General features: G+C 39.6%; 1 protein-coding gene across 1 annotated transcript in view; it reads left to right on the top strand.

The window, feature by feature from the left end:
- The window catches only part of KCNH5 (potassium voltage-gated channel subfamily H member 5), a gene marked incomplete at both ends in the record, with an annotated part of 194890 nt that overhangs the window by 15323 nt on the left and 163492 nt on the right, over nt 1–16075 (top strand). The window contains 2 exons of the mRNA XM_083351057.1: nt 11849–11972; nt 14529–14635. Of these exons, the coding sequence (XP_083207183.1) occupies nt 11849–11972; nt 14529–14635 (231 nt within the window). The remainder of the gene's footprint in view (nt 1–11848; nt 11973–14528; nt 14636–16075) is intronic.

Below are 16075 nucleotides of genomic sequence, written 5' to 3'. Positions count from 1 at the left end.
TCTCTTGACAAAAATGTCAAATCCAATCTGAACATTTGGCTGACTGCAAAGAACCACCACCACCACCACCACCACCACCACAACAACAACAACAACAACAACAACAACAACAACAACAACAACAACAACAATAATAATAATAATAATAATAATAATAATAATAATAATAATAATAATAATAATAATAGTTTTCTGGGGTCCTTATGGGAAGGACTAGGTTGGTCTTTACCTGCCACCTTCCAGCTTTCTTTGAGGATCCTTTACACAGAAACTGAAAATAGATGTCAGCATAGTACAGTATTCATAATAGAAAATCAATCAAAACAGCTGGGTTAAGTTCAAGATTTCATCTTTCAATAATTGTAAGAAGATGAAGAAAACAAATCTCTGACAACATGATGAAGGCAAGTTGTTACAAAAGTCTGGATAAAAAGGAAGTATCAGTAAATAATTAAACAATTAACTAGCCCTAAAACAGTCTTCACTACAAGGACACAACCATTTGTCTGAAATGGTATAGGGCAGGGGTAGGCAACCTTGGCTCTTTTATGACTCGTGGACTTCAACTCCCAGAATTCCTGACCCAGCATGGCTCAGCTTAGAAACCTCTCCCATTCCCCTCAGTGTGGCTGGGTCAGGAATTCTGGGAGTTGAAGTCCACAAGTCATAAAAGAGCCAAGGTTGCCTACCCCTGGTATAGGGTTTCCTGCCTGAGCAGGGGTTGGACTAGAAGACCTCCAAGATCCCTTCCAACTCTGATATTCTGTTACTCTGTTATTCTGATTCTACCCCTTTGCTTTCTTTCTTTGTTATTGATATTTCAATAATATGGCCATTTTGCCAGCCAAAAGGCAGCCTTTTTCTTGCATAGATTGCAAATTCAAAGCAGGAATTTAAAAAAAAAATCCCTTATAAGTTGAACCTGCTTTTAAATGGGACAGTCAGACCAGTCTTAAAGAATCGGTTCCAGGATTGAAAATCCAAAGCCTTAAATTATATGAAACATTTGCAGAATGTCAATCAATGGCAACAGAGGCCACTGATTGAAGTCTGAGCAAAAGGAGGCCTGACAGCAGTGCATGATGCTCTGGCAGCTACCGCTGGCATTCTAGAGACCTGGCAGACCTCCTTGGCTCCTGCCCAAGATGGATGTGGAGGTTGTCTGTAACACTCTGAAATATTGTTGGGCTTTAAAGTAAGCAAGATACTCCAAAAATGAGTCTGTGCAAGCAGAACATATGTAGCATACTTAATAAAGCTTTGCTAAAGAGGTAAAAGGGAGGATCTCTAGCACTAGGAGCACATGAACTGAAGGACCAGCCATGCTAATGTATAGTATGTTTTAGTATGTTGTTTTAGGACTGCAAACCTTGACATCCAAGTGGTAAAAGAGGGGGTTAAGAAGCCCTGACATCAAAGCAACCAAAAACCGGATAGTCCAGGGTTCAGCAACCTGAAAAAGTGAAAGAGCCACTCGGAACCGGTTCCCTCACAAAAGGAGAAAGTGGGAGCCGCAAAAAATGTGTGCGCATGCACGTACATGCACACATGCACAGAACAGGGTTTCACTGAAGAGTGGAGCCAAGGCGAGATATGCACCTGCCCTGCATATTTGAATTGATTGGTTGAAATTTTTTAGTTCCACTTTTTTTTTGGACTGCACATGGCAGAGGACTGCGAGCCGCAGGAGATGGCTGAAAGAGCCGCATGCGGCTCCAGAGCCGTGGGTTGCAGACCTGTGGGATAGTCAGATCTTGCAGTGAATGACATATATTTCAGTGGGGTTCATATGATTTCAGGGCTGCTGCTTATATATTTTAAGTACTTCCCTGAACAGATGCCCTCCAATTGCATTAACCTTCTATCCCTCTAATTATAGGAGGTGATGGCACTGTAGTAATGGGGCAAGCTGTTCCACTGTTGTCATTGTGGTCCATTATTGAGGAGACTCCCTGTACAAACCTATCAATGGCTAGGCAAAAGGGAGACCCATTCATTTGTGAGACTTTCTCTAAAATAAGTAGATAAAGATTTACAGCCCCAAATCTCATCATGTTTAAAAACCAATAGATATTTGTCCAATTTTAATGTTCAGGTTGCCATCAGTTTTCAAAGGCACAACAAAACAAAAATCACTTAACCAGTTAATGGGTTAGATTGATTGTAAAATAGAAAAGTAAACATTGGGCTGGGTTCATTGTTCAACCCACCGAAATAAATTGGCTTTAAGATTCTGATTCTGATAGTCACGGTTAATTACTACATTCAATGAATTGACTGAAGGTATGATTTAATTTAGGTCCAAGGATTTTTTTTCATAAGTAATTATAAATATAAAAGTTCATGAAGCTAGATGCCATTTTATAAGTTTTCAAAAGAAAAAAAATGCCACATGACAGACGATGAAAGCAGCAGCATATGAACACATTGTCTTATCTAGTAATGTATATGTATGAGAGATATCAATTATTTCTGATATATATATATATATATATATATTACATATACATTACTTAATGTGTGTGTGTGTGTGTGTGTGTATACACTGTTGGTTTTCTTGGTGGTCAGCCTTGAGATGAATTACTGAAATGAGTTATTTTTAGCTAACATACAGATGTCTCCCCTCCCCGTGCCACTTAAATGAGAGGAGTTAAAAGATGGCATTGTGCAATTTAGCCTATTGTTTTGCAACTTGAGAGTCTCCAAGAGCTTCTCAGGAAAGGTATTTTGACAGGAAGGAATTGCTGTTGGTTTTCATGTGCTCTGTTGCTGAAGTGTGTAGCTGACAATATTTTGACAGCTTGGCTATACAAAACCGGGAGCTTAAAATCCAGATCTGCAGAGCTTTCTTGGAGGAGGTGGAAGAAATCACATTAGACTGAAAACACACACATCAGAGCCAACCTGAATTCTGTTGGCTGCGGCAGATGAAGTTCCTTGAATGCTACAATTTCCCTAGCTGGCAAGGATCTCCTTATTTGTTTATTAAGAGCCAGACAACCCAAAGCAAATCAGATGGTCTTATCTTATTCATTTTCTAAACAAGAAAGGCCTCATGTTTACATTTTTCTTTTAACAGTTCTGATTTCCTTTCTCATGCTAATTCCTCTGCTGTCCTGCCCAGATCTTAAATAAAAGAGGAAAGAATCTTTTTTTTAAAATCCCATTTATATCCCGCCCTTCTCCGAAGACTCAGGGCAGCTTACAATTTAAGCACAAACCAATGTGCTTAGCAATAGCCTTCATTCTATGTATACGCCTGCTTATTAGGGCTTTCGCCCCCCCCCCCAAGCGGCATTATTACAAAGTCAGCTTAATTGCCCCCAACAATCTGGGTCCTCATGTTATCTACCTCGGAAGGATGGAAGGCTGAGTCAACCTTGAGCCTGGTGGGATGCGAACCTGCACTAATTGCAGGCAGCTGGTGTTACTTAAGGAGGCATTAGCCCACTGCTCCACCAAGGCTCTAGTTTTCTCTTCAATGATTTATTTTTTTGCAGAGGTATAGAAAGAAGAACATTCACTCATATAAAAGGAAGGGATGTTCTGTACCATTTGCAACCTGCTTGTGTGTATTTGGCCCAAGTTTCTCTTTTAATTTCTCAGGTAATGTTGATGTCTCGCTGCTCTTATCACATATATAAAAAAGGCCCAAATAAGTTGTTTCCATATGTTTGTCCATTAGACTCTCTTCCCCAATTCTCTGGATTCAATTGCAAATTCAGTTTTAAAATTTTCTGCATCAAAATACATATTTGAGCACAAAATTTTCTGTCTTTCTTACATGTCCACCAAAGATGAAGAAATATTCCCTCAGTTTCCAACAAATATTTGACAATTCCTATTTGCCTCCTCCCTGTATTTATTCACCAATACTAGACAGAAATTTCTAATAAAGAGAAAAATAACCACACGAGGTTATTTTGCTAATTTTCCAGGGAAAATTTAGTTTTTGTGCTCTCTGATTATGATGTAACTTTCACTGTTATGCACAAATTCTCACACTGCTCTAAGCAGGGCTTTTTTTCTCATAGAATGCTCAGAACAGCGTTCCGGCACCTCTATTGGCTTTAGGAGTAGGCAATCTTGACTCTTTTTTATGACTCGTGGACTTCAACTCACAGCCACGCTGAGGGGAAAGAGAGAGGTTTCCAAGCTGAGCCATGCTGGCTCAGGAATTCTGGGAGTTGAAGTTCTTGAGTCATAAAAAAGCCAAGGTTGCCTACCCTGCACTAGAGGAGGACATTAAAATTATTTACAAAGTTACTTCTTTAGGAACTAAACTTTTAGAATCTAAAACAGCTAATTCAAAAAAGCCAACATTTTTCATCTGCTTCTGTCTTTTGGAAGGTAAAATTAGATAACAAAATAATCTATTTCCTATGTTAACATCTCTGCAATGAAATCAATAAAGGTAACAGGAAAGAAATGAGAAACATTTTTCTCAATGTAATATGTCTAATTTATCTAATGCTAGAAAAAAATAGTATCTTTTGTACACTCTTGAAAACTGTTTTGAATCTATAACCATCTATTACAACTAAACCACTTTAAATTAAACAATTCTTAAGAATGAAATATTCTTTTACTGTTTGGATTGTTGTGTGTTTTGAAAAATAGATTACTGTATTTAGAATCTAGTTATGTTGCACTTCAGTCTTTAAATAATTAACCTAGTATATACATAAAAATATATGTTGTTTTCCATGGTGAGCTTAACATCAATAACAACATTTATTAAAAAGGCTAAAATAATTACTGGTGGTATTATCTGTACATTAAACTTTTGTTAGTCACAATCTTTCACTTTTCACATTCTGGACAAGCAGTGGTCAAGTATCCTAGCAAAAGATGTTACATATGTGCATAAGTGTAGTCAGTAGCATATGCCTTTTAAAAAATATCAAACATGCAAAGAAACAAAAATAATTCCAAAATATCTGTATTACATCCAGAAATGCCAACTTTGCAATCAATATTTCTCATCCATAACTATGGCACCCTAAGGATACATGCATACATGCAAATGCTTCTCTGGGATCAGTAATGAGCAGGGATTGCTTTCTCCTTCCAGTAACAGATTGCTGGGAAATACCAAACATGGCCTTGAGAATTCCAATGTTTGTTACAAATTTTTCTGGATGTGGTTGGAAAGAGGCTGTTTGGCGCCAGAGACCACTGCCATGAGGAACACAGCTCTGGGTCGGGGTTTGGAACAGCTCCGGGTGGGGGCTCAGCACAGGCTGCGGTGTGGCAACTGTGGGGAGGGGAATCCCCATGGCAGCTGTGGGGAGGGGAACCCCTGTGGCATGTGGCTCTGAGCTGCAGGGGCGGGGGTGCAAAGGACGGGCGGCAACGCTGTAGCAAGATACCAGCATCACTCCCAGGGACAGCACCTCTGAGTTCTGGCACCTTTAAAAAAAGCACTGGTTCTAAGTATTTGTAGGTTGGAAAAAAATTATTTGTCTTCATAAGATTGAGTTTGATGTGCTATAGTTGTAAAGAGACTGAAGTACAAACATAAAGCACCTGGCTGAAAAGTTATTTTTTTTTGAAAACCCTTTTAGTTCATCCATCAGCAAAGTGATCTGGACAGTGTAGAGTCAGGTTCATAAAACTATTCATTTAAAAGGGATAAAACTAAGACAAGCAGAACAACACATAAAAACAACTTAAAATTTCAGCCGAGCACTTTTTGAAAACGTATTTAATTGTTGTTGCATTCAAATAGAAATATCCTTGTCTGATGATAGAATAGTTCAGAGCTGTTGCCCAGCTGAGTAAATGCAGCTTGGATGCTTATTTAATTAGAAGGGTTGTTGTAATATCCACAGCATGCTAATACTTTAAAAATGCTAATATTTTTATTAAGCCTAGTTTGGTAGTCAGTCTAATATTAATTACTGCAGTTATCCACCTGCAGATCTAAAATCAGATCTTTTATCTTGTCTTGTCTCATCTTGTCCTCTCCTCTCCTTTCCTCTCCTCTCCTCCCCTCTCCCACACAGTTGTGACTACCATGTCTACACTTTTAATACCCTGTATGGATTCCTGGATGTCAGTGCCTGAAACAAAAGGGCAAATGCTCGAAGTCTGCCAACTATTGTTGTAATAACATGGAGGGAAGCATGCAGTGGGGTATCTTAAGGTTTTGTCTTGGGCCCAGTACTCTTCAAGAACTTCATAAATGATCTAGACCAGGGGTGTCAAACTCAATTTCATTGAGGGCCGCATCAGCATTGTGGTTGCCCTCAGGGGGCTGGGTGGGTATGGCCTGGGTGGGTGTGGCCTACTGGGTGGGCATGGCCAGAGTGTATATGGCTTACTGGGTGGGCATGGCCAGCTCTACATCATTTGTATCAAGGGTGCCTATGGGGGCCTGGGCAGGAGTAGGACAGATCTGATGATCTCTCACAGAAGGAGGGTCTCTGGGCCAGGGCCAAGGCAGTGGGGGCCGTTCCCTCACTGTTTCCAGGATGGCTTCGTGGGCTGCATGAAACCACTTCGCGGGCCGGATCCGGCTGCAGGCCTTGTGTTTGACATGTCTGATCTAGACAAGGAGATAGAAGGGGAACCCATCAAATTTGCAGATGACACCAAGCTGGGAAGAATTACTAACAATTTGGAAGATAGATTCAAGGTTTAGAAAGATATTGAGCATTGCGCCCTATCCAAAAAGATACAATTCAGTGGTGAAAAAAGTAAGGTCTTGCACTTAGGCAGGAAAAATCAAATGCATAGGTACAAAATAGGTGGTATCAGGTTCTACATAGTAACTGTGCAAAAGATTTACTGTAGGTATCCTAGTGAACCACCACTTAAGTATGAGTCAGCAATGTGCTACAGCTGCTAAAAAAGCCAATGAAGTCCTGGACTGCATCAATAGAGAGATAACATCAAGGTCACAAGAAGTGATAATATTGCTTTATATTGAGGCCATACCTGGAATACTGTGTACGGTTCTGGTCACCATGATATAAAAAGACACCAAGATCCTAGAAAGTTTGCACAGAAAAGCAATAAAGATGATAAAGGATCTGGAGGCTAAGTCATATGATGAAGGGTTGAGGAAGGACCAGGAGGACATAATAACTGACTTCCAGTAGTCCAGGGTCTATCACAGAGAAGAGAGGAATGATTTATTCTCCAAAGCACCAGAGGGTAAGACAAGAAGTAATGGGTGGAAGCTTGTTAAAAAGAGATCCAGCTTGGATGATCTCTGCATTTTCTGGGATTATTGTAAAAGGTAATTTTATTTTATTAGAAGAATGGCACAATTCTCTGCTTAGAGATGCCAGGATAACATTACTGATAGTACTGATCTCCAGTGCTGAAATTCTTCTGAACTGGAACCATTTTCTATTTTTAAAAACAATGTGTTATCTTATGAGACCTTATCTAGTTAAAAAAAAAGTGATCCTGCCAAAATAGAACTGAGACTGCTTATTAGCATTGTGTTCATTGTCATGGACATACAACCAAAATACTGTATAGATAGTTCTACAATAAAGCAAATATATTTTGAATTGTGGTCTGTAGAGTATCATTATAGTTCATATTAATTATCCTCCACAGTCCTCCAGAGGTGTTGGACTTCAAATTCCATCGTCCTTACCCAGGATCCAATTCCAAAAGAGGACCTTCAATTAGGGAAAGCTGCAATAAAAGTTTGAATCTGGCAATCTCAAGTTGATCTTAAAGATCAAGTGTTACTGATATTAGACTGAAGGACGCTCAGAATCCCTAAGGAATTTGCTGCTATTATTTTTGAGTTCTGGGATACTTCTGGAGGGCATGTGGTTCAGGAAGGATCATGGGATCATGTTCAGTTAGATTTTGCACATTTTATTTTATTCCTCTTCCTGATGTTTAACTTCGTTGGTCTTTGCTGCCTTGAGAGTCCTTGTCAGATGATGAGAGACAAATTGAGTCAATAAATATGTAGTAAAACTGTCTGGCAGAAAATGTACGACAGGCAAATAAGCTGTAATTAGTGATTGGAATTTATTGTCACAAAAAGTGAGAATGGCATTTAACGGCTCTTTTCAGCCATTGTTTTTCTCACACAGTAAGACAGACAGCAAGGCTTTACAGCTGGGTCTCGCCTCTATTGTTACTTCCCAACCTTTGGTCATGTTTCCATCATGCCCTGGAAGGTGAAGGTTTACAGAATCTATGATGCTTTCAGACTCCTGTCTGCACGGCTTAAAGTTTAACACAAGCTACTTTTGAATGATGGGTTTGCAATTTTTGTCACACTTTGAGCTGTAGGGCATGGAACAGTCAAGTCACCTTTGAACTGAACCTGGTTCCTGGTGATTTTATGGACATGTTCATGTAAAACATTGTGAAGCTGATGCAGGGGGAAGGGGAGTAGGTTAGACCAGGATATGGTTGATGAACTGAATGTGGTTGTTGTTACTTTCCATATTAAACAGCTTCCCCTGATCATCACAGTAATATTTTCAATTTGATAGCAACATTGGAAAGGTTCTAGGCTTTGAAAGCTGAGGGCCCCTGTTCTAACACATGAATCCACATAAATGCAGCATAAATGCAGCAAATTTCCCACTGTTTGCCTGTGTGTCCCAATTAATGGATTGGGAGACACTATGCAGAAGAGGAGGTGGACCTAGCTAACACTTCTCCATTGTTTTATGCACATGAATCCATCAGCAACCATCGTGATGTTTTTTTAAGCCAATTCATGGAAGCTTAGTTGGTCCATAAAAGACTATTCATCATGACAAATATAATGCTTCTGAATACCAGATGATCAGTCAGCTTTCTCTATTGAAATTGCCCTTGTAATTTGTAGGCCACTTTTTAGTCATGAAAAGAGTGTGCATTGGGGGTAATATTCTGAAGGGTCAGAGGAATTCCTAAAGGTTTTGGACGCTTGTGAACATTTTAGCAAATAGTGGTACAATTTTGTTTATGCCCCTTTTAAAAAATAAAACTAATTGTGGTTATGGAGCTTCAGCCTGACATCTAAGGGGCTTCTGTGTCTCATTTCAAGGATAATTGAAGAGAATCATGAGGTGATCTACCCTTTTTCTCAATGAACAATGCCTTTAACGTGTTGTTAGTTCTTTATAAAACATCATTTCTAGCATTTTGGGAGGAGGCAAGGCAACAGTCTATAGCTTCTTCCCTATAGCTGAAGGCAGAACAAATTACTAGAAAAAGAATTAATATTATACAAACCACCATATTTTAAGGTTCTAGGAGCTAATATTTCAAAGCACTTCTATTCAGACACTTCCTAAATGTTGATTTTTCTTTCTAGCTGATTTCCAGTGGACTTATTTCTTCTCTTACTTCATCTTTTAAAATAATGAGCTGGTATTGATAATTACTGGTGTGTATCCAGGCTAGTTCTCTTGAAAATGGAAGAACTAAATCAATCTAATGAAACCTCAACACTTGCTAGGTGTGTGGACATACCTCTCGGAAATCTCAGCAGGGCTACACTGGCTCTGGAATTCTGGATACCGTGGACCAAAATCTGGAAGGCATCCAGCTTATGGAATGCTTAATTAGATTTTTCAAGCCCTTTTTATTATTTCCAACCCAAGAGAATATAAGGGGGAAAAAATCGTAAAGAGCCTTGGAAGATTCCATATCTACTGCACATCCTCAGGAAAAGAATGGGCCAAAATTGCTGTTGGGGGGAAAGCTGGTAAAAGGAAGTTTGAAAATGGACCAGATCCAACTGGAAACTATAAAAAAATAAAATTCTCAAAATATTTTTCCAGGGCATCCTTACGGGAGAAGGAGTTGGGCAGTGGCTTGGAATGTGGCTGATTCTGCCACTGTCAGCTCACCCTCCCTTTTGCTCACAGGACCTTCAAAGCAGAGTTATTACTAAGGGTCTGGTAGGAATACCATAAATCATATTCAGCATACTTTCTCAATCTTATTTAAGATATTATTTGTTCTCTCATTTGTACATCAGTAGAGGGCAATTTAGCCTCCCCCCAGCCTGACGTGTTGGGATGAAAATTACTAACACCAGGAAGGCGTTAAGGTAGTTAGAACTGCTATAGGCAAATCTCTGGCTACATCCCATACCCAAAGGTTTAAGAAGTATCTGAGAAAAGCAACTATTGGACCTAGTTCAGTGCAAAACTGAAGGTCAGTGCAAAAACTGTATGTAAGGACCATTTTGACAAGCATGACCCATCTTTTCTTGAAACAAGAAAGAATTCTTGTATGTATTGGTCCCTCCAGTAAGAGGACATAGACAAATAGTCCTGAATGGAAAACAGGGAGTATGAAATCTAAAGCCTAGGTAACTTCATTGCTAAGTCTGCATATATAGATGCTTTGTTCTGCTATATATTGAGAGAAAGAAACAAAGGACCAAACATAAAACAGGGCTGGTTTAACTAGTTCAAACCAGTGCATCTTTTTAGAAGCAGGCCTCTCCCCCTGGACTTCCCTTTACTGATGATCTGACGTAGTTACTTTTTTTTTATTTTATTCATTTATTCTAATTTCACACACTAGCTGCTTTTTTCTTTTTTCCCCAGATTCTCTGAGGGCAGCTTAGAAAAGACCAACATTTTAAAAATGACTAATTAAATCCCAGTAAAAAGCAAGTTTAAAAATAGACAGGAAATGCAAAATGAAGAAAAAGGAGAACAGCTGGCTATGCTTCAAACATAGGAAGAAAACTTAGGGAAGAAACATCCAAGTTCTGCTTCCTAAAGATCAGCCAAGGGACATTCCCTATGGGAATTTTCCAGAGCAAATTTCTTCAATGGAAGAGACCAAAACACAGAAGCCCCTGTTCCAACTGCATTTGGTTAAGAAATTAAGAGCCATTTATATGAGCGGTCCAGTTCTCAATAGTATATTTGCACACGTTTCCCATTCTCATTTCTTCCCTATTCATTCATTTGCTTTAAAGCAGGGGTATCAAACTCAATTTCATTGAGGGCTGCTTGAGCATTGTGGTTGCCCTCATGGGGCCGGGTGGGTGTGGCCTGGGTGGGCATGGCCTACAGGGTGGGCGTGGCTAAAGTGCGTATGTCCTACTGGATGGGCATGGCCAGCTCTACATCGTTTGCATCAAGGGTGCCTATGGGGGCCTGGACAGGAGTGGGACAGATCTGAGGGTCTCTGGCAGAAGGAGGGTCTCTGGGCCAGGGCCAAGGCAGTGGGGGCCGTTCCCTCACTGTTTCCAGGATGGGTTCGCGGGCCACATGAAACCACTTTGCGGGCCGGATCCGGCCCCCGGGCCTTGTGTCTGACATGTCTGCTTTAAAGTAATAAAAAAGACAGGCTGCTCCATCCCAATGGCTCATGAGACCATTTCACTTCTCAGAACAAGGGCCGGCTTCTTGACCCAGAGATTTAGCTAGTCAACATGTTTCTATGTTTTCCTTGTTACCTTCAAATTATTTTGTTGATTACCTTACTTCAGACACATTATATAGAGACCTAGTTTTCTGGAAAAGGCTCTAACAGTGGGAATAGTAGAAAAAACAGAAGAAAAGTAGCAGGATGGATGGACTGAATTACAATAATGATGGGTACACCATTGGAAGATTTGAAGGGTCAGGTTAGGGACAGATCACCACGGAGAAAATCTATCTATGTGGTCAGTTTGATCCTGATCTGCTCAAGATTGATTTAGCCTTTTATCCTTCCAATGTCGGTAAAATGAGGACCAGATTGTTGGGGGCAACATGCTGACATTTGTAAACCACTTAGATAGGGCTGTAAGGCACTATGAACAGATATATAATTCTATGTCCTATTGCTATTTCACTTTTTATAACACTATTTTCCATTACTATGTAATGGTAGTCTAATTTTGTTTTCTTTTGTTTCACCTTAGAATCAAGTTTTTTATTGGGCAATGCTCAGATTGTGGACTGGCCTGTAGTTTATAGTAATGACGGTTTCTGTAAACTCTCTGGATACCATCGAGCTGACGTCATGCAGAAAAGTAGCACCTGCAGGTGAGTTTCAATGGACTGCCTTGACTGGTTCAGGGAAGATCCTTGTGGAAATTCATAATCATCACAGTAAAGGGAAACTTTCTCTACCTGGTGCTCTCCAGATGTGGTAATTCTACAATTAGGCTATCTGAGAATGTTTGGGATTTATCTTATTACAGTGATTATTATATAAAATTGATAGCTATTCTTTAAAATGAAAGCTTTCCCAGAGCACTTTAAATATTCAAACAGTAATAATTTCTAAGCAGCAAATATATCTGGAAGACTTCAAACTGGGGAAGACTGATATAAGAAATTATATTACTTTTTAATAAATCTGCATCTATTTCATAATGAACTAAATGAAGCTCATCATTTTTCATTTCCATCTTCTATTCTGAGAAGAAATAAATAGAGAAAGAAATCAAGAAGACTATGCTTTTTCAGTGGTCCCATTTATAGCTGCTGAGGTCCACACTCAGATAATATTGGGGTGGAATCTCTTTCTGGATACTACAAATGGAGAACTGGTTTTAGTGTCTACCAGCACTTTCTGCTGGTGCATTATTGTTCCAGAATAATCTGAAGGGAAATATCTGTTGCCCGGAAAGGTCATAAAAGTCACAGTTACAATTTCTACAGGTAAAAACAAAAAGAAAAAAAATAAGAGAGAAAAAATGAGACAAATTTTTTAAAAGAAAAGAAACAGGATGGAGCTAGTAAGTGACTAAGTTAACAACAATGATCCTCAAGCAGATTCATCTAAATGAGTGGAAATTCAGTTAGCAAAGCTTATGTTATTTGATGAAATGAACTTACTTTACTTTGCTTCTGAATAATTAGTTAAGAAAAGTTGTGCAGTGGTTAGAATGCAGTATTGCAGACTAATTCTGCCCAGAGCCAGGTGTTTGATCCTGATGGACTGAAGGTTGACTCAGCCTTCCATCCTTCAGAGGTTGGTAGAATGAGGACCCAGATTATTGGGGACAATATTCTGATTCTGTAAACCCCCCTGGAGACTGCTGTAAAGCAGTGGCGTAGTGTGGGTTGTCAGCACCCGGGGCGGGGCAAGGCAACCGGAAGCGGAAATAGAGGGGCGGGCGGGCGGTGACGTCACGGCACTGCTGAAAAGACGCGCCTCGCAGCGGCGTAGACTTTCCAAGAAGAGTCGCGCGCATGCGGGATGCTTCCGGGTCCCTCTCGAGGGCGGCTGGACGGGGCTCCGACCTGCAAGAGCCGCTGCATTCAAGCTCGCACGTGAGCCCCGCTAAATAAAGCCACGCATGCGCACGAAGCTAGGCCGGCCGGCCAGCGGGTCCGTCTTCACTTGGCCAAACCTGCCAGGGCGCCTGTGGGGCGCTTGCGGTTGGCCTGAGCCTGGGCGGAGAGTTGGCCGCTTCTATTTATTTTATTCAGTTTATGTGGCTGCCCATCTCACCTGCCGGACTCATTTTGCTTTGCAAGAAAGAGCAGCTCGAGAGCGGAGCCAAGCCAACTCTGTGCAGCCCTTGGGGCTCCCTCAGCAGCTCAGTGCGAGCGCGCCCCCCCAGATGTTGCGCCCGGTGCGGCCGGCCCCCCCTGCACCCCCCACGCTACGCCACTGCTGTAAAGCCCTATGAAGCAGTATATAAGTCTATGTTCAATTGCTATTGCTATCTTTTAATTACTTATTTGCTTGTACTTGTGCTGCCATGCAGTTCTAGGCTGTTTTGTGATATTGGCCAAAGAAAATTAAACATCAGAATGAATTAGCTGGAATTATCTGTTGAGGTTTTTTGTATCTGCTTTCCAAATTGTGCCATTTATCAGGATGAGGCTTTTTTTTGTATGTGTGTGTGTGGGTTTTGAAATTTTCTTGCTGTTGTGTTATGTTTCGCACAAAATTTTGTAAGCTCTGGGAGCCAGCATAAGATATATCCATCATCCAGACTTTGAGTTAAATTTGCACTGCTCTGCTTTCTTGTCTGCTTTGCTGTTGATGCTTTGCGTCACAGAGTTTTTAAACTGTCTTATGACTTTAAACATGCAGTATTTATAGCAGTTTTTCCTGTATTTAAAATATTTATTGTAAATTATTATATTCTTCTTTGGTTGTTAACAGTAAAAATGCAGGGTTAAAAAAATCAATGTACAGTTGATAAGATGTCACTTTTAGCATTCTGAACCCTTCCTTCCTTCCTTCCTTCCTTCCTTCCTTCCTTCCTTCCTTCCTTCCTTCCTTCTTTCCTTCCTTCCTTCCTTCCTTCCTTCCTTCCTCCCTTCCCTTCCCTTCCCTTCCCTTCCCCTCCCTCCCTCCCTCCCTCCCTCATTCCCTCCCTTCCTATGGCCAGAACATCTCTTACATTAAGTGATATAAATCTTTCACCAAAGGACTGTGCCACTTACATTTGCTTTTAGGGACTTTCATAACACTTTTGCAACTATAAATGATGAACCATACAAAGTAAAAATCATAGTTAAGGATACATGGCTGCAATTATGTTGCAATCTAAAACATAAATATGTCTGTAAGGATGTCAGATTGCCTATTTGTGACCATGAAGCAAATTATTTTTCTTCTCTCTTTTATTTCTCCAGTTTTATGTATGGGGAACTCACAGATAAGAAAACGATTGAAAAAGTTAGACAGACATTTGACAACTACGAGTCAAATTGCTTTGAAGTCCTTTTGTATAAGAAGAACAGTACGTATATGAAACTGTGTGGACTTTGCCTTTGAAATGGTCATATATACTGTTAACATTACATTACATTACATTACATTACATTACAGAGAATGCACACAAGAGGGAAATACTATCACAATAAACAGAAGTTTGCAGAAATGTTTAAAACAGTATTTGGGGGAAAAAGAAAGAAAGGAAAAAAGAAGAAAGAAAGAAAGAAAGAAAGAAAGAAAGAAAGAAAGAAAGAAAGAAAGAAAGAAAGAAAGAAAGGCAAAACACACTGTAAAAATTGATTAATAATCACTGAATGATGTCTCAGTTTGGCAGGAAAATTGGACCTGGAGTATTAGAGTGGCATGCCCTTGATCAAGAGGGTTTCTTGCTTATATTTCTGCCAGACTCTTTATTTTTGCTACTAATGGAGTACCATAGTAATAAATTTAAGGAACAACACTCTAAACACAAATCATGGTAAAAAAGGCACGGTCTCAGGCTGCTTAAAATGAGAAATTCTGAAAAAAGGCAATGGGAAACATCAACTTGGTTCTTGTGCATTACCACTGAGCTCTGTTATTCTTCCATCCTCTGTGCTTATTCTGGTTAAATATAGTTTCAAATGTCTGTAGAAATCCTTGAAATACCCAGGGTCACACTGAGATCCTTTATCATTGTAAGTCCTCACCTTGGCAATAATCCAGATGCTTAGACTTATTCATATATTTTCTGAAGCTATATTCTTCATTAATCTATGGAAAATAAGGCAAAGTAAATATATGTATTAAAATTACTAGAAATATTTTAAATACATATAATCTCTGAATTTATAAACTCTGGTAGATGTAGAAAGTCCAGTCTCTGGTAACTGCTGAAATGGAAAACAGTGACTGAAGTTGTCAGGACCTGGACATTCGAAGAGATGTAGTAGTTACCTCAACCACAGGTGCATTGAAAATGATGCTATGGGTGAGCATGTTATGGCCAAGAGGACAATGTTTTATTGGCCTGTCAACACATTGAATTTTGTATGCCACTAGTCCCCAAACTTCAGTGACAATGAAAGGAAAGCAATCTACAACTAGTTCTCAAGAAATAAAAATCTGTCATTTAAAATAAATGAATGGAGCTCACACTTTTAGAATAGTATATACAATTTGTTTCATTTTTTTTATATTTTGGAACTCCTCAGATGTAAATAGAGATAATCAAGATGAGTTTTTAGCCATCATCTCACCAGTATCTCTCAACAGGACTAACTCCTGTTGTTAGGCAACAGAAGTCTGCAACATTCAGAGAATTCTTTTTTCTAAAACAGACCCACAAAATTAATAAGGCATTTCCAAATGAAATAACAATGGTTTCCTTTTAAACACTCCCAGTTCTCCAAGATAATACTTTGGAAAATCTTCTGTTACCTGACTAGTGGTGATGGTGTGTCTTCTTCAGACATTGATTTCTAAT

The sequence above is a fragment of the Vipera ursinii genome, assembly GCF_947247035.1.
Source record: "Vipera ursinii genome assembly, chromosome: 1".
Classification (NCBI taxonomy): Eukaryota; Metazoa; Chordata; class Lepidosauria; order Squamata; family Viperidae; genus Vipera; species Vipera ursinii.
Note: the sequence above shows the minus strand (reverse complement) of the source record. Positions and strands in the feature narration are given on the sequence as shown.